The 19,830-nt window shown below is 45.2% G+C and overlaps 1 protein-coding gene across 1 annotated transcript in view; it reads right to left on the bottom strand.

Moving 5' to 3' along the window:
* The window catches only part of LOC121542730 (small conductance calcium-activated potassium channel protein 2), a 102,768-nt gene that overhangs the window by 14,987 nt on the left and 67,951 nt on the right, over positions 1–19,830 (bottom strand). The window contains 3 exon segments of the mRNA XM_041852239.2: positions 1,085–1,226; positions 2,020–2,141; positions 4,000–4,296. Of these exon segments, the coding sequence (XP_041708173.2) occupies positions 1,085–1,226; positions 2,020–2,141; positions 4,000–4,296 (561 nt within the window).

Raw genomic sequence — 19,830 nt, 5'->3', positions numbered from 1 at the left:
TGCATACGTGTGTGTGTGTATGTGCACGTGTACATGTTTTTGTGTGTACGCGTGTGTGTTTGTGTGTGTGTGTGTGTGTGTGTGAGAGTGAGTGTGTGTGTTGTGTGGGATGTTTCTGGAGTCATATTGAGAGTGCATGTCAAGTTCTGTGATAGTGGTGTGTGTAGGATGCAGTCTGTAACAGCGGGTATGGGAGTATCTGTGTCCACCCCCGTGTGTGTGTGTATCTGGCTTTGTAGGTGAAGGCGTGGGCGTATGTTAGTGTGAGCAGGAACAGACAGGGTGACACAGATACAGAGAAAGAGGTATAGAGAAGAAAGGAACAAGGAGAGAAGGAGAAAATAAGTGAATGAATGAATGAATGGAGAGAGAGGGAGATGGAGAGAGAGCAGAAACATAGATAGAGAAGACAAAAGACATAAAGAGAGTAAAAGAGAGAGATGGTAGAGGGAGAAAGAAGGAGCGAGGAAGAGACAGAGAGCACCTGACTGAAATAAAGACAAGCAAAAACAGAGAAAGAGAGAGAGAGAGAGAGAGAGAGAGAGCAGAGAGAGAGAGAGAGAGAGAGAGAGAGAGAACAGGAAAGGTGGGGCCTTCATTATGCAATTGAGAACAGAGACACACACACACACAGTCCATTAGACTCAGAGCACAGATGCAGGCTAATACAGGGGGATAAACAGATAATATAAATGACAGAATGCTCCCTAATCCTGGGCCTAGTAACCAAGAAAGGACAGGGGATAGGAGGACAGAGAGAAAGAGAGGGAGGGAGGAGGACAGAGAGAAAGAGAGGACAGGAGATAGGAGGACAGAGAGAAAGAGAGGAGACAGGAGGACAGAGAGAAAGAGAGGACAGTAGATAGGAGGACAGAGAGAAAGAGAGGGAGGGAGGAGGACAGAGAGAAAGAGAGGGAGGGAGGAGGACAGAGAGAAAGAGAGGACAGGAGATAGGAGGACAGAGAGAAAGAGAGGGAGGGAGGAGGACAAGAAGAGTCTCAGAGAGAAAGAGAGAGGGGTGACATTGATACACACACACACACACAATATACACACACACACACAACCACAAACATGGTGGTACCATAATGCCGGTTAGTAGACAGACTCCTTTGCCACAGTATGTGTGAGGCACCATGTCTCCGTAGCCAATAGACAGGAAGGTGATAGAGATGAGCCACATCGCCCCCAGGAAGTTACTGGTCACATCCTGGGCATCATGATACCTGGAGAGAGAGAGACAGGAAGTTACTGGTCACATCCTGGGCATCATGATACCTGGGGAGAGAGAGACAGGAAGTTACTGGTCACATCCTGGGCATCATGATACCTGGGGAGAGATAGAGGGAGAGAAAGAGAGAGAGACAGAGACAGAGAGAGAGAGAGAGAGAGAGAGAGAGAGAGAGAGAGAGAGAGAGAGAGAGAGAGAGAGAGAGAGAGAGAGAGAGAGAGAGAGAGAGACAGAGAGAGAGGGAAAGAAAGAGAGAGAGAGAGAGAGAGCCAACACTCCATTACACCTCTCATTCCCATTTATTATATATTCCTTCTCAGTTGCATGCACATATGAATGCACGCACGCACGCGCGCGCACACACACACACACACACACACACACATAGTCTTGTTCAGCTAACCTTGTGGGGACACACGATTCAGTCCCATTCAAAATCATATTTTCCATAACCCCTAACCCTTACCCTAACCCTAACCTTAACCCTAACCCTAACCCTAGTTCCTAACCCTAACCCTAAAACTAACCCTAGCTCCTAACCCTAACCCTTAACGTAATTTTAACACTAACACTAATTATAACCTTAACCCTAAACCCCCTAGAAATAGCATTTGACCTCGTGGGGACTAACAAAATGTCTCCAGTTTGTCAAATTTTTGTTAGTTTACTTTTCATTTGGGGACTTCTGGTCCCCACAAGAATAGTTAAACATGTCCACACACACACACACACAAACACACACACACACACACACACACACACACACACACACACACACACACACGTACCTCTCACACACTCGTACGGTCCAGGCAGCGATGATCCACAGTGAGATGCTGAAGACCAGGAGAACAGTGCCTGGACAGATGGTCATCAGAGTCTTCATCACAAACCTCGTATTAAAGTGCACCTGCAATGCACACACACCCACACACACATGCACGCAAGCACACATACGCAGACGTAATGCACACGCACACGTAACACAGGCACACATACACACAGAGTTAAACGTCATCGATAATGTATGTACGCTGTGTGTTAGCCTTTATCTGTACACACACACATACATAAACTGTGTTAAAGTGCACCTTCAAACACACCAACTGAATGGCATGGCCTTCCTAGAATGGAGCCTGAGGCGTTTTGAACCTGTATTACTACATATAATATTATCTCAAATCCCTCATTGACAACACATGATTTATGTGAAAACTCTCACGTTGGGATTCCGTCCTCCATGGTCCTGATTAATCATGTTTTAATCATATCAGATCATATTGATAGTAATAAATGAAACAGGTCATATTAACTCTCTATTCAGCAGTAGTTAGTTCAACCTTCGAAGGGTTAAAAGCTGATAAACGAGGGTTATATTAATCCAAGCCTTATTAATCTAGTAGAACACCAGGAGATCCACATACAGCAGCTCCCCTCATCGTATCTCATCCAGCCATAGCCTGAAGGACATATTACAACCCACTCACTATCTAACACATTACTCAACTAATACACTGTCACACACTCACTCTATCACGCTCTCTCTCTCTCTCTCTCTCTCTCTCTCTCTCTCTCTCTCTCTCTCTCTCTCTCTCTCTCTCTCTCTCTCTCTCTCTCTCTCTCATTAACCACAGACATCAGAGTACAGTCCAGATGGCCTCACCAATACCACTCTCCCTCTCCACTTCTCTCTCTCTCTCTCTCTCTCACTCTCTCTCTCTCTCTCTCTCTCTCTCTTTCTCTCTCTCTCTCTCTCTCTCTCTCTCTCTCTCTCTCTCTCTCTCTCTCTCTCTCTCTCTCTCTCTCTCTCTCTCTCTCTCTCTCTCTCTCTCTCTCTCTCTCTCTCTCTTTCTCTCAGTCTACGCCTCTTTCTATTAGTTCTTAATCTCCTTATCTCACTCATTGTACTATTCCTTCTATCATATCTCACTCGTTCTATTATGGCTTTCTTATTGACATCACTCATGTAATACCCACAACTCCAGCTCTCATTTCAGCGTCGCTGTATCTCATTCCCATAGGCTGCGTCCCAAATGGCACCCTATTCCCTATGGGCCATGGATAAAAGTAGTGCACTACATAGGGGATAGGGTGCCATTTAGGAACCATCCTTCTGCCTTATTATTCCTGCTGCATATCTGGCATTACTGTCCTCAGTTACCTGTCAGAGGAGTATTTAGTCTGAATTAGTGGGAAGGTGAGAAGCTGAGACAGCAAGGCAGACATCAATCAATCATTCATACTTCCTTGGACAGACACAGGAGGAGAAAAATAGATGAATGGAGACACAGGAGGAGAGATAGAGATGGAGGGAGATACAGGAGGAAAAGAGAGATGGAAGGAGACACAGGATGAGAGATAGAGATGGAGGGAGAATCAGGAGGAGAGATAGAGATGGAGGGAGACACAGGAGGAGAGATAGAGATGGAGGGAGACACAGGAGGAGAGATAGAGATGGAGGGAGACACAGGAGGAGAGATAGAGATGGAGAGAGACACAGGAGGAGAGATAGAGATGGAGGGAGACACAGGAGGAGAGATAGAGATGGAGGGAGACACATGAGGAGAGAAATAGATTGAGAGAGACACAGGATGAGAGAGAGAGATTGAGAGAGTGAATGAGGGAGTCTGAGAGAGACAAGTGTATAGAGAGATGGGGAAAGGGAGATGACAGATAAGAAGGGACAGTGTGAATGGAAAGAACACAGCAGGACGAGATGGAGGGAGTGAGACAGAGAGTGAACAACAAACCCCCCGCCACACACACACCTTATTGAGGGCCCCTATGCTCCGTGAGGAGGCATCAGTGAACAGTTTGCTGTGCAGCAGCATGACGCGGGCGATGAGGTAGAGGCGGAGGAACATGGGAACACTCAGCACCATGTCCAGGTCAGCCTCAGCCTGGGACGGGGCGTAAGAGAACGCCAGACGTGCCCGCCACTGGAACTTAAAGTCCCCGGGCACCGGATGCACCGCCGACACCAGTAGTTCCAACGATATCAGCAACACCCGATTCAATGTCATGGCGATGCGCCAGTCGTCCGCTCCGTTGTCGATGACGAAGAGCTGTAGAAGGGAAATGGAGGAATAAGGGACAGGAAGATAGAAAGAGGGTTGGGTTCGAGCAGAGGTAGCATTTTAAAAATGACTTAGTAATGAGCATCGACATCATCATCATGATCACCATCATCATCATTATCAGTAGTTTGGAACATGATTACAGTGTTAGTGCCTGTAGCAGTCAATGCAATGGGTTTGTATATCACAATGTATTTATCATTGATTTGATGAGAGGAAGCTGTTAGAATGTAGAGACACAGTTGATGTTTAGACTGCTCTCTTCCCCTTTCCCTCATATAAAAGGAACTGTCTGCTAATTCTCAGCTAACTGTCTGCTAACTCTCAGCTAACTGTCTGCTAACTGTCAGCTAACTGTCTGCTAACTCTCAGCTAACTGTCAGCTAACTGTCTGCTAACTCTCAGTTAACTATCTGCTAACAGTCTGCTAACTGTATGCTAACTCTCAGCTAACTCTCTGCTAACTGTCAGCTAACTGTCTGCTAACTGTCTGCTAACTGTCAGCTAACTGTCAGCTAAATGTCAGCTAACAAACTGCAACAAGTGCCTGCAACCTGGTTCAGGTTATCAATCAACCTATCAGGGTAGTTACAAACAGTACAGGAATGAAATCATCAACATGTATTGATCATATCTTTACTAATGCTGCAGAAATTTGTTTGAAAGCAGTATCCAAATCCATCGGATGTAGTGATCACAATATAGTAGCCATATTTAGGAAAACCAAACTTCTAAAGTCTGGGCCTAATATTGTGTATAAGAGGTCATACAAGAAGTTCTGTAGTGATTCCTATGTTGTTGATGTGAAGAATATTTGTTGGTCTATGGTGTGTAATGACGAGCAAACAGACGCTGCACTTGACACATTTATGAAATTGCTTATCACAGTTACTAATAAGCATGCACCATTAAGAAAATGACAGTAAAAACTATTACAGTGCATTGCAAAAGTATTCATCCCCCTTTGCGTTTTTCCTATTTTGTTGCATTACAACCTGTAATTTAAATGGATTTCTATTTGGATTTCATGTAATGGACAAACACAAAATAGTCCAAATTGGTGAAGTGAAATTTAAAAGATAACTTGTATAAAGTGGTGCGTGCATATGTATTCACCCCCTTTGCTATGAAGCCCCTAAATAAGATGCAACCAATTACCTTCAGAAGTCACATGATTAGTTAAATAAAGTCCACCTGTGTGCAATCTAAGTGTCACATGATCTCAGTATATATACACCTGTTCTGAAAGGCCCCAGAGTCTGCAACACCACTAAGCAAGGGGCACCACCAAGCAAGCGGCACCATGAAGACCAAGGAGCTCTCCAAATAGGTCAGGGACAAAGTTGTGGGGAAGTAGAGATCAGGGTTGGGGTTATAAAATAATATCCAAAACTTTGAACATCCCACGGAGCACCATTAAATCCATTATTAAAAAATGGAAAGAATATGGCACCACAACAAACCTGCCAAGAGAGGGCCGCCCACCAAAACTCACGGACCAGGCAAGGAGGGCATTAATCAGAGAGGCAACAAAGAGACCAAATATAACATTTTACATTTACATTTTAGTCATTTAGCAGACGCTCTTATCCAGAGCGACTTACAGGAGCAATTAGGGTTAAGTGCCTTGCTCAAGGGCACATTTACGTCATTTAGCAGACGCTCTTATCCAGAGCGACTTACAAATTGGTGCATTCACCCTATAGCCAGTGGGATAACCACTTTCCAATATAATTTTTTTTTTGGGGGGTGGGGTAGAAGGATTACTTTATCCTATCCCAGGTATTCCTTAAAGAGGTGGGGTTTCAAATGTCTCCGGAAGGTGGTGAGTGACTCCGCTGTCCTGGCGTCGTGAGGGAGATTGTTCCACCATTGGGGTGCCAGAGCAGCGAACAGTTTTGACTGGGCTGAGCGGGAACTATGCTTCCGCAGAGGAAGGGGAGCCAGCAGGCCAGAGGTGGATGAACGCAATGCCCTCGTTTGGGTGTAGGGACTGATCAGAGCCTGAAGGTACGGAGGTGCCGTTCCCCTCACTGCTCCATAGGCAAGCACCATGGTCTTGTAACGGATGCGAGCTTCAACTGGAAGCCAGTGGAGTGTGCGGAGGAGGGGGTGACGTGAGAGAACTTGGGAAGGTTGAACACCAGACGGGCTGCGGCATTCTGGATGAGTTGTAGGGGTTTAATGGCACAGGCAGGGAGCCCAGCCAACAGCGAGTTGCAGTAATCCAGACGGGAGATGACAAGTGCCTGGATTAGGACCTGTGCCGCTTCCTGTGTAAGGCAGGTTCGTACTCTCCGAATGTTGTAGAGCATGAACCTGCAGGATCGGGTCACCGCCTTGATGTTAGCGGAGAACGACAGGGTGTTGTCCAGGGTCACGCCAAGGCTCTTCGCACTCTGGGAGGAGGACACAACGGAGTTGTCAACCGTGATGGCGAGATCATGGAACGGGCAGTCCTTCCCCGGGAGGAAGAGCAGCTCCGTCTTGCCAGGGTTCAGCTTGATGTGGTGATCCGTCATCCATACTGATATGTCTGCCAGACATGCAGAGATGCGATTCGCCACCTGGTTATCAGAAGGGGGAAAGGAGAAGATTAGTTGTGTATCGTCAGCGTAGCAATGATAGTAGAGGCCATGTGAGGATATGACAGAGCCAAGTGACTTGGTGTATAGGGAGAAAAGGAGAGGGCCTAGAACTGAGCCCTGGGGGACACCAGTGGTGAATGCACGTGGTGCGGAGACAGCTTCTCGCCACGCCACTTGGTAGGAGCGACCGGTCAGGTAGGACGCAATCCAGGAGTGAGCCGCGCCGGAGATGCCCAGCTCGGAGAGGGTGGAGAGGAGGATCTGATGGAGCTGAAGGAGCTGGAGTATATGTCCATAGGACCACTTTAAGCCGTACACTCCACAGAGCTGGGCTTTATGGAAGAGTGGGCAGAAAAAAAGCCATTGCTTAAAGAAAGAAATCAGCAAACACGTTTGGTGTTCGCCAAAAGGCATGTGGGAGACTCCCCAAACATATGGAAGAAGGTACTCTGATCAGATGAGACTAAAATTGAGCTTTTTGGCCATCAAGGAAAATGCTATGTCTGGCGCAAACCCAACACCTCTCATTACCCCGAGAACACCATCCGTTTTTCATCGGCAGGGACTGGGAAACTGGTCAGAATTGAAAGAATGATGAACGGCGCTAAATACATGGAAATTCTTGAGGGAAACCTGTTTCACTCTTCCAGAGATTTGAGACTGGGACGGAGGTTCACCTTCCAGCAGGACAATGGCCCTAAGCATACTGCTAAAGCAACACTCGTGTGGTTTAAGGGGAAACATTGAAATGTCTTGGAATGGCCTAGTCAAAGCCCAGACCTCAATCCAATTGAGAATCTGTGGTATGACTTAAAGATTGCTGTACACCAGCGGAACCCATCCAACTTGAAGGAGCTGGAGCAGTTTTGCCTTGAAGAATGGGCAAAAATCCCAGTGGCTAGATGTGCCAAGCTTATAGAGACATACCCCAAGAGACTTGCAGCTGTAATTGCTGCAAAATGTGGCTCTACAAAGTATTGACTTTGGGGGGGTGAATAGTTATGCGCGCTCAAGTTTTCAGTTTTTTTGTCTTAATTCTTGTTTGTTTCACAAAAATGTTTATTTTGCATCTTCAAAGTGGTAGGCATGTTGTGTAAATCAAATGATACAAACCCCCAAAAAATCCATTTTAATTCCAGGTTGTAAGGCAACAAAATAGGAAAAATGCCAAGGGGGGTGAATACTTTCGCAAGCCACTGTAAATCCCCATGGATTGATGAGGAATTGAAAAATGGTATGGTTGAGAGGGATGAGGCAAAAGAGATGGCAAATAGGTCTGGCTGTACAACCGATTGGCAAACGTACTGCAAATTGAGAAATCATGTGACTAAACTGAATAAAAAGAAGAAGAAACTACACTATGAAACAAAGATAAATGACATAAAGAATGATAGTAAAAAGCTTTGGAGCACCTTAAATGAAATTTTGGGCAAAAAGGCAAACTCTGCTCCATCATTCATTGAATCAGATGGCTCATTCATCACAAAACCCACTGATATTGCCAACTACTTTAATTATTTTTTCATTGGCAAGATTAGCAAACTTAGGCATGACATGCCAGCAACAAACGCTGACACTACACATCCAAGTATATCTGATCAAATTATGAAAGACAAGCATTGTAATCTTGAATTCCGTAAAGTAAGTGTGGAAGAGGTGAAAAAAGTATTATTGCTGATCAACAATGACAAGCCACCGGGGTTTGACAACTTGGATGGAAAATTACTGAGGATAATAGCGGACGATATTGCCACTCCTATTTGCCATATCTTCAATTTAAGCCTACTAGAAAGTGTGTCCCTCAGGCCTGGAGCGAAGCAAAAGGTATTCCCCTACCTTAGAATAGTAAAGCCCCCTTAACTGGCTCAAATAGCCAACCAATCAGCATGTTACCAACCCTTAGTAAACTTTTGGAAAAAATTGTGTTTGACCAGGTAAAATGCTATTTTACAGTAAACAAATTGACAACATACTTTCAGCACGCTTATAGGAAGGACATTCAACAAGCACAGCACTTACACAAATGACTGATGATTGGCTGAGATGATAAAAAGATTGTGGGGGCTGTTTTGTTAGACTTCAGTGCAGCTTTTGACATTATCGATCATAGTCTGTTGCTGGAAAAATTTATGTGTTATGGCTTTACACCCCCTGCTATATTGTGGATAAAGAGTTACCTGTCTAACAGAACACAGAGGGTGTTCTTTAATTGAAGCCTCTCCAACAAAATCCAGGTAGAATTTCCCAGGGCAGCTGTCTAGGCCTCTTACTTTTTTCAATCTTTACTAACGACATGCCACTGGCTATGAGTAAAGCCAGTGTGTCTATGTATGCGGATGACTCAACACTATACACGTCAGCTACCACAGCGACTGAAATGACAGCAACATTTAACAAAGATCTGCAGTTAGTTTCAGAATGGGTGGCAAGGAATAAGTTAGTCCTAAATATTTCAAAAACTAAAAGCATTGTATTTGTGACAAATCATTCACTAAACCCTAAACCTCAACTAAGTCTTGTAATGAATAATGTGGAAATTGAGAAAGTTGAGGAGACTAAATTGCTTGGAGTAACCCTGGATTGTAAACTGTCATGGTCAAAACATATTGATACAACAGTAGCTAGGATGGGGAGAAGTCTGTCTATAATAAAGTGCTGCTCTGCATTCTTAACAACACTATCAACAAGGCAGGTCCTACAGGCCCTAGTTTTGTCGCACCTGGACTACTGTTCAGTCGTGTGGTCAGGTGCCACAAAGAGGGACTAATTGCAATTGGCTCAGAACAGGTCAGCACAGCTGGCCCTTGGATGTACACAGAGAGCTAACATTAATAATATGCATGTCACTCTCTCCTGGCTCAAAGTGGAGGAGAGATTTACTTCATCACTACTTGTATTTGTGAGAGGTATTGACATGTTGAATGAACCGAGCTGTCTGTTTGAACTACTGGCACACAGCTCGGACACCCATGCATACCCCACAAGACATGCCACCAGAGGTCTCTTCACAGTCCCCAAGTCAAGACCAGACCATGGGAGGCGCACAGTACCCATGATTACATGGAACTCTATTCCACATCAAGTAACTCATGCCAGCAGTAAAATTAGATTAAAAAAACAGATAAAAATATAACTTATGGAACAGCGGGGACTATGAAGCAACACAAACATAGACACATGCATACAAACACACGATAACATACGCACTATACACACATGTACACATGGATTTTGTGTTATAGATATGTGGTAGTAGAGTAGAGGCCTGAGGGCACACACTTACAGTGGGGGAAAAAAGTATTTAGTCAGCCACCAATTGTGCAAGTTCTCCCACTTAAAAAGATGAGAGAGGCCTGTAATTTTCATCATAGGTACACGTCAACTATGACAGACAAAATGAGGAAAACAAATCCAGAAAATCCCATTGTAGGATTTTTAATGAATTTATTTGCAAATTATGGTGGAAAATAAGTATTTGGTCAATAACAAAAGTTTCTCAATACTTTGTTATATACCCTTTGTTGGCAATGACACAGGTCAAACGTTTTCTGTAAGTCTTCACAAGGTTTTCACACACTGTTGCTGGTATTTTGGCCCATTCCTCCATGCAGATCTCCTCTAGAGCAGTGATGTTTTGGGGCTGTCGCTGGGCAACATGGACTTTCAACTCCCTCCAAAGATTTTCTATGGGTTTGAGATCTGGAGACTGGCTAGGCCACTCCAGGACCTTGAAATGCTTCTTACGAAGCCACTCCTTCGTTGCCCGGGCGGTGTGTTTGGGATCATTGTCATGCTGAAAGACCCAGCCACGTTTCATCTTCAATGCCCTTGCTGATGGAAGGAGGTTTTCACTCAAAATCTCACGATACATGGCCCCATTCATTCTTTCCTTTACACGGATCAGTCGTCCTGGTCCCTTTGCAGAAAAACAGCCCCAAAGCATGATGTTTCCACCCCCCATGCTTCACAGTAGGTATGGTGTTCTTTGGATGCAACTCAGCATTCTTTGTCCTCCAAACACGACGAGTTGAGTTTTTACCAAAAAGTTCTATTTTGGTTTCATCTGACCATATGACATTCTCCCAATCCTCTTCTGGATCATCCAAATGCACTCTAGCAAACTTCAGACGGGCCTGGACATGTACTGGCTTAAGCAGGGGGACACGTCTGGCACTGCAGGATTTGAGTCCCTGGCGGCGTAGTGTGTTACTGATGGTAGGCTTTGTTACTTTGGTCCCAGCTCTCTGCAGGTCATTCACTAGGTCCCCCCGTGTGGTTCTGGGATTTTTGCTCACCGTTCTTGTGATCATTTTGACCCCACGGTGAGATCTTGCGTGGAGCCCCAGATCGAGGGAGATTATCAGTGGTCTTGTATGTCTTCCATTTCCTAATAATTGCTCCCACAGTTGATTTCTTCAAACCAAGCTGCTTACCTATTGCAGATTCAGTCTTCCCAGCCTGGTGCAGGTCTACAATTTTGTTTCTGGTGTCCTTTGACAGCTCTTTGGTCTTGGCCATAGTGGAGTTTGGAGTGTGACTGTTTGAGGTTGTGGACAGGTGTCTTTTATACTGATAACAAGTTCAAACAGGTGCCATTAATACAGGTAACGAGTGGAGGACAGAGGAGCCTCTTAAAGAAGAAGTTACAGGTCTGTGAGAGCCAGAAATCTTGCTTGTTTGTAGGTGACCAAATACTTATTTTCCACCATAATTTGCAAATAAATTCATAAAAAATCCTACAATGTGATTTTCTGGAGAAAAAAAATCTCAATTTGTCTGTCATAGTTGATGTGTACCTATGATGAAAATGACAGGCCTCTCTCATATTTTTAAGTGGGAGAACTTGCACAATTGGTGGCTGACTAAATACTTTTTTTCCCCACTGTAATATGTTGTGAAATCTGTTATGACAGTTTTGTAATGTTTTTAAAAATGTATTTTGATGGACCCCAGGAAGAGTAGCTAATGGGGATCCATAATAAATACAAATACAAATACAAACTCTCAGCTAACTGTCTGCTAACTGTCTGCTATCTCTCAGCTAACACACCAGGAACCTAAGTGATCCCATTATCCCAGTCACACCATTACTCTGAGACATCATTATGGCCGTATTTCTGGCATCATTATGAACACACTCTAACCATATTGCTTTAATTGCTGTTTTTTTCTTGCTCAGTTGATGTTGTTTGCTTTCTTAATTGCTGTGGTTACTGTTGATACTGTCGCCAGGGTGATAGTTATGAGAAAGTGCTAAGAGCAGGGTTTCAGTAGAGACCCTCCCCTTCAGGGAGAGACGGGGAGGGCGAGAGAGAGAGAGAGAGAGAGAGAGAGAGAGAGAGAGAGAGAGAGAGAGAGAGAGAGAGAGAGAGAGAGAGAGAGAGAGAGAGAGAGAGAGAGAGAGAGAGAGAGAGAGAGAGAGAGAGAGAGAGAGAGAGAGAGAGAGAGAGAGAGAGAGAGAGAGAGGAGGAGATATGGAGAAGGAGAGAGAGGGGGGAGCTAGAGAAAGGGAAAAAGAGAAGGCAGGGGAATGAGAAAGAGAGAAAAATAATAGAGACATAGAGAAAGAGGAGAGACAGACAGGTGGAGAGCGAGAGATGGAGCAATGTAGGGAAGTCCCTGTTTTAAATGAGAGGTTGAACAGATGCTGGTGGGCAGAGAGGAACAGTCAGAGTTGAGCACAGAAAGAGAGAGAGAGAGAGAGAGAGAGAGAGAGAGAGAGCAGCTCTTACTGTAGCCGCATGATTCATCTGGAGAGATGTCTTATCCCACACACTTTGTTTCATCAAACACAACAAACACTATGAGAGGGTCAAACAACAGAACCAACACATTACAGGACCAACCAGAAGTCACAACTCATCTGGAGGGGCCTCAACTGGCCTGACAGCCTAGCCACTGCACTGTAGCAGAATTTACTGTACAACCACTACCAGACTGAATAACAAGGGATAGGGAGAGAGAGAGAGAGAGAGAGAGAGAGAGAGAGAGAGAGAGAGAGAGAGAGAGAGAGAGAGAGAGAGAGAGAGAGAGAGAGAGAGAGAGAGAGAGAGAGATCATTACAACACTGTATATCAGGGTTCTTCAATTATTGTCCTGGAGGGCCGAAACACTTCTGTTTTTTATTTCTACCTGGTAGTTAATTGCACTCACCTGGTGTCCCAGGTCTGAATTAGCCCCTGATTAGAAGGAGAGGATGAAAAACAGAGGTGTTTCGGCCCTCCAGGACTGGAATTGAAGAACCCTGCTGTATATAGACATAACATGACATTTGAAACGTCTTTATTCTTTGGGAACTTCTGAGTGTAATGTTTACTGTTAATTTTTATTGTTTATTTCACTTTTGTTTACTATCTACTTCACTTGCTTTGGCAATGTTAACATGCGTTTCCCATGCCAATAAAGCCCCTTAAATTGAATTGAATTGAGAGAGAGAGAGAGAGAGAGAGAGAGAGAGAGAGAGAGGGTGGGGTGGGGGGGGGGGGGGGGGGTAAAGAGAGAGAGAAGAGAGAGTGAATGAATGATAGAGATAGCTAAACTGAAATCTGACACAAAAAGAGAGTTCAGTAGTTTTAACATTCTAGCCCTGGTATCTGTTTCTGCTCCAGACAACTTGTCTTGGTGAGACAGCTACATCCTGTGGCATGGTTGAAAGCAGACACAGTCACCCAGGCACCCAGGCACCCAGGCACCCAGGCACCCAGGCACCCAGGCTAGTGACACTCCCTGTACTCTAGTAGGAGAATGACATTCAGTGCATTCACAGACACAATCACCTGTGGATCACTGCTGGATAGAAAGCAGAAATACAAATTCAGCTTTCAGACTAGATGTCTCTGTTTGCATGACTGGTGCAACTGGTGCAAAAGACAAAAGGAGCATTCATCATGTCGTTGGTGTGTGTCACAAGGACTCTATCTGATGTGTGTGTGGGAGGGGGTGCGTGTGTGGGTGTATGTCGGTGTGTGTGTGTATGTCGGTGTGTGTGTGTGTGTGTGTGTGTGTGTGTGTGTGTGTGTGTGTGTATGAGAAATATAGTAAGCCATTGTGTTCTGCACACTCGTGTATTGTAGGTAAAATGATTTGTGAATGCTGCATGTCAGTGTGTGTGTATGTGTGTGTGAGAGAGAGAGAGTGAGAGAGAGAGAGAACAAGAGAGAGAGATAGCGAGCGAGAGAGAGAGCGAGAGAGAGAGAGTTTTGCAGACCCAGCCTCGTCATGGTGACTGTTGCCAAGGCGACAACATCAAAGACCAGCCAAGCTTAATTAGAATCCCCAGCAAGAGAGAAAGAGATAAAGAGAGAGAAGGAGGGAGGGAGGAAAATAAGGGAGGAAAAGAGAGGTAGGGACACAGGTGAAGCGATAGAAACAGCAGGAAGGAAGAGAGAGAAGAGTCTGTGTGTGAGAGTCAAAGAGAGTGAGAGAGAGTACAGTACAGAAGTTTGTGTGTCTGCATGCGTGATTGTGTGTGTGTGTTTGTGTCTGTGCAAACTAATGGCACAGTGCTTTTCCATTGAGTCAGAGGGAAAGTCCATCACAGCCCCAACACACACACACAACTCATTCACACTTACAGAACATCTCTTTTGTCTGCAAACTGATCGTCATTCACTCTGCTGTCCCTCCAGTATGTGTGTGTGTGTGCATGTGACACTGCCGCTCTTCTATCCCTCACTCCCTCTTTCTCTGTCTTCCCCAGATCCTCCCTCCCTTCTTCTCTCCCTCTTTCTGAATGACATCCAAACAAATCCAAACAGAAGTGATTCAGACTCACACCATCATAGGAAATGACCATCCCTCCTTCTCTCCCTCTTCATCCCACACACCTCCACACACTCCTCCCTTCCTCTTCATCCCACACACCTCCACACACTCCTCCCTTCCTCTTCATCCCACACACCTCCACATACTCCTCCTTTCCTCTTCCTCTTCCTCCTCCCCCCTGCTGCTGTCGGTCTTTTCCTGGATGAATCGCCACAAGGGAAAACTAAATAATTAAATTCCATTAAGAAGGTAATCTGTCAATGGGAATGACTGAGCACCACCGGGCTAACACCACAGAACAGTAGGAGAGTGGGAGGAGGGAGAGAGGGAGGGAAGGAGGGAGGGAGGGAAGTGTGAGAGGAAGGGAGGGAGGAGAGGAGAGTGGGAGTGTTGTCACTAGTTAACACACCCACAAAGTCATAATTATGGCATCACCCCACCCATTTCTACAATTTATCTTCTTAAAATGTTATTTTAAACCTTACCCTAACCTTAACCCTAACCTTAACCACCTGCTAACCTTGTGCCTAACCCTAAACTTAAATTAAGACCAAAAAAGCATATGTGTGTAGCCAATTCTTACTTTGTGGCTGTTGAATCTGACTTTTTAGCTGTGTTAACTAGTGGGGTGACAGTACCGGTGGTAAAAAAAAAACACAATGGGAAAAAGGACTAGGCAGGAGAGAGATATGAGATAGAAGGCGTGAGGAAATAAAGGACAGGCAGGATAGAGAGATGAGATAGAAGGCGTGAGGAAATAAAGGACAGGCAGGAGAGAGAGATGAGATAGAAGGCGTGAGGAAATAAAGGACAGGCAGGAGAGAGAGATGAGATAGAAGGCGTGAGGAAATAAAGGACAGGCAAGAGAGAGATATGAGATAGAAGGCGTGAGGAAATAAAGGACAGGCAAGAGAGAGATATGAAAAAAAACACAATGGGAAAAAGGACTAGGCAGGAGAGAGAGATGAGATAGAAGGCGTGAGGAAATAAAGGACAGGCAGGAGAGAGAGATGAGATAGAAGGCGTGAGGAAATAAAGGACAGGCAGGAGAGAGAGATATGAGATAGAAGGCGTGAGGAAATAAAGGACAGGCAGGAGAGAGAGATGAGATAGAAGGCGTGAGGAAATAAAGGACAGGCAGGAGAGAGAGATGAGATAGAAGGCGTGAGGAAATAAAGGACAGGCAAAGAGAGAGAGAGCGAGGGATAGGTAGAGGAACGTGAGCAGAGGAAATTGTGAAAACTATGAAGGCCAAAGATAGGGGAGGCCTTTTCACAGGTGAAGGTGTAAACTGGCAGGGGATTAGCTGGCGGATGTCTCCTGGTGCGCTATAATAGGACACCTCTAAACCCTCTTCACCTCCCGGCCTGACAACCCCATCTAACCCCTCCCTCACTTAAAATGTTATTTTAAACCTTAACCTAACCTTAACCCTAACCTTAACCACCTGCTAACCTTGTGCCTAACCCTAAACTTAAATTAAGACCAAAAAAGCATATGTGTGTAGCCAATTCTTACTTTGTGGCTGTTGAATCTGACTTTTTAGCTGTGTTAACTAGTGGGGTGACAGTACCGGTGGTAAAAAAAAAACACAATGGGAAAAAGGACTAGGCAGGAGAGAGATATGAGATAGAAGGCGTGAGGAAATAAAGGACAGGCAGGATAGAGAGATGAGATAGAAGGCGTGAGGAAATAAAGGACAGGCAGGAGAGAGAGATGAGATAGAAGGCGTGAGGAAATAAAGGACAGGCAGGAGAGAGAGATGAGATAGAAGGCGTGAGGAAATAAAGGACAGGCAAGAGAGAGATATGAGATAGAAGGCGTGAGGAAATAAAGGACAGGCAGGAGAGAGAGATGAGATAGAAGGCGTGAGGAAATAAAGGACAGGCAGGAGAGAGAGATGAGATAGAAGGCGTGAGGAAATAAAGGACAGGCAAGAGAGAGATATGAGATAGAAGGCGTGAGGAAATAAAGGACAGGCAGGAGAGAGAGATGAGATAGAAGGCGTGAGGAAATAAAGGACAGGCAGGAGAGAGAGATGAGATAGAAGGCGTGAGGAAATAAAGGACAGGCAAAGAGAGAGAGAGCGAGGGATAGGTAGAGGAACGTGAGCAGAGGAAATTGTGAAAACTATGAAGGCCAAAGATAGGGGAGGCCTTTTCACAGGTGAAGGTGTAAACTGGCAGGGGATTAGCTGGCGGATGTCTCCTGGTGCGCTATAATAGGACACCTCTAAACCCTCTTCACCTCCCGGCCTGACAACCCCATCTAACCCCTCCCTCACCCTCTCACCCACTCCTGTCCACAGCCACTGACTGTATGTGCTTTGGGAGTGTGTGTGTGCTCTAGGTGTGCTCTAGGTGTGTGTGTGTGTGTGTGTGTGTGTGTGTGTGTGTGTAAAACTTCTCCTTTCATCATCCTCACCCTCCTCTTACCCCCCAAATCCCCCACCTCCCTGTCTCCAGCCCTGCTCTGCTGGGGACTCTGCTGTAACAACAGACCAGAGAGAGACAGAAGGAGTTCCACGTATCAAACAGCTATTTCAGTTATATTAAAACCAGGAAAATCTGGAGAGTCCCTTGCTGATTACAGACCCATAAGTTTAATAAATTGTGACAATAAAATAATAACAAAGCTTATAAGCAATAAAATGGCAAAAGTCTTACCAGACTTAACACATATCAATCAAAAAGGGTTTATTAAAAATAGACACTTACAAAAAAATACAAGAATATGTTTCAGTTTAATATTATACGCTAAATAGCAAGATATAGATGTATCAAAAATGGCTGTTGATGTAAGGCAGACGCTGGGAGACGAGAAGCAAGTACAGGGTGAGGGTTTAATAATAAATAAACATAGAACAAAACAAGAACAGTGTCTGGACATGAGAAACATAACAACAATGCTGACTGGGGAATGAACCTAAGGGAGTGACGTGATGGAGTCCAGGTGAGTCCCATAATTAAGCGCAGGTGCGCGATGGTGGCAGGTGTGCGTAATGATGAGTGAACTTGTAACCTCGAGCACCAGAGAGGTGGAGAGGCAGTAGAGGTGACACGCGGCTCAGCAGAAGCGACCGGCTCCCGGGTCTCAGGAGAAGCGACTTACCCACCCCTGGTCCTCGGGACCGTCCCTCTGGTTGGCGTCGTCCTGCAGCTGGAGCCGCGCGTCGCGCGCGGGGGGGGGGGTACTGTCACATCTACACCTGCTCCCCCGCTCCGGTGCTCGAGGTCACCAGTTCACTCATTGTTATGCGCACCTGCGCTTAATTATGGGACTCACCTGGACTCCATCACGTCATTGATTACCTCCCCTATATCTGTTACTCCCTTAGGTTCATTCCCCAGTCAGCATTGATGTTATGTTACTCATGTCCAGACACTGTTCTTGTTTTGTTCTATGTTTATTTATTATTAAACCCTCACCCTGTACTTCATTCTCGTCTCCCTGCGTCTGTGTTACAGAATGCTGACTCAACAATTGGAAGCAACAGACAAAAAGAGAACACAAGTATAAATACACTGGGGATAATGGGGAAGATGGGCGACACCTGGAGGGGGGTGGAGACAATCACAAAGACAGGTGAAACAGATCAGGGTGTGACATTTGATGCCGAAAGGCTTTCAACCAACTTGAATGGCCTTTTCTATTCAAAACTTTGGAAGCGTTCAACATTCCAGCTGAAATAATACATGTAATAAAACATATTATATAAATATCCTAAAGCAAAAATATACACAAATAATACATTATCTGATGAAATTGCTTTAGAAAGGGGCACAAGACAGGGATGTCCTCTCTTCCCCTTCCTGTTTGCACTGGCAATTGAACCACTTGCAGAAAGAATTAGACAGGTATCAGTATTGGAAAACATGAACATAAGCTAAACTTATTTTCAGATGATCTCGTGAAATACCTGACCAATTTTGAAAACTCAATGCCCCCCTTCCTAAAAATATTTCAGGAATACTCTAAAATCTCAGGATATAAAATTAACGTGGAAAAAAACGAAATAATGTCAATAGGAAAAATATAAATAATAACTAATGAGCTACTGCAATCCTTTAAGTGGACCACAAAACATCTCAAATACTTAGGATGCTTAATAAGTGACAACAAACAACATATACAGTGCAGTTGGAAACTATTCAGACCCCTTGACTTTTTCCACATTTTGTTACGTTACAGCCTTATTCTAAAATGTATTAAATAGTCCCCCCCCCCCCCATTCAATCTACACACAATACCCCATAATGACAAAGCAAAACAGGTTTTTAGAAATGTTTGCAAAAACTGAAATAACACATTTACATGAGTATTCAGACCCTGTACTCAGTACTTGTAACGATCCCGGCAGTCTGAGTCGGGTCCTGTCTGTGGACTAGTTTTTCTGCTCGGGATCTCCAGTTTCCCGAGGGTTCTGGAACGCTCCGGGGAGCTCTCTTGATTTCCGCACCTGCATCCCATCAGCAATCTGCACACCTGGTCCTGATCATCACCCTTCTTAGGCTCTGGCCTAACATCCATTCCCTGCCGGATCGTTAGCCATGAACAGTAGGTTTACCAGAGTATCAGTCTTAGAGCGTCTAGCGTTAGTTTTGTTGTTTTGCACCTTGTTGGTTTGTTGTTTACTTACCTCCGTTTTGTTCCATCTGCAGTCACTCATCCGGGACCTTCATCCAACCTCTGCCTGGTGGTCGGCGGCTGCCGAGCCATGATGGGATCAACCACTGCACCCCCCAACAACTAATCAACGCCGCCCGCTCTGTTCCCTGGATTATTCAGCATCACTCTTGAATTTGTAAATAAACACTCACCTTCGTTTCAACTTACCTTGTCCTGGTCTGCTTCTGGGTTCTGGCTTTGTAACTCGTGACAGAACGATCCGGCCAGTAATGAACCCAGCGGACCTGGACTCTGTTCGCCATGCCATTACCCATCAGGAGAAGATGTTGGGCCATCATAGCACGGTACTACAGGAGATCGCGTTGTCAGTTCGGAACCTTTCTACCGGTCTGACGGAGGTCCAGAACCAACGCAAGTTTCCGGTGGAGGATCCACTACCGGTTTCACCCATCTCGCCTGCCGCTTCTGGAGCTGTGTCCTTCCGTGAGCCCAAGGTTCCGACGCCGGATAAATATGAGGGGGAGCTGGGAAGATGCCGTTC

Source organism: Coregonus clupeaformis, unplaced genomic scaffold, assembly GCF_020615455.1.
Source record: "Coregonus clupeaformis isolate EN_2021a unplaced genomic scaffold, ASM2061545v1 scaf0341, whole genome shotgun sequence".
NCBI lineage: Eukaryota > Metazoa > Chordata > Actinopteri > Salmoniformes > Salmonidae > Coregonus > Coregonus clupeaformis.
Note: the sequence above shows the minus strand (reverse complement) of the source record. Positions and strands in the feature narration are given on the sequence as shown.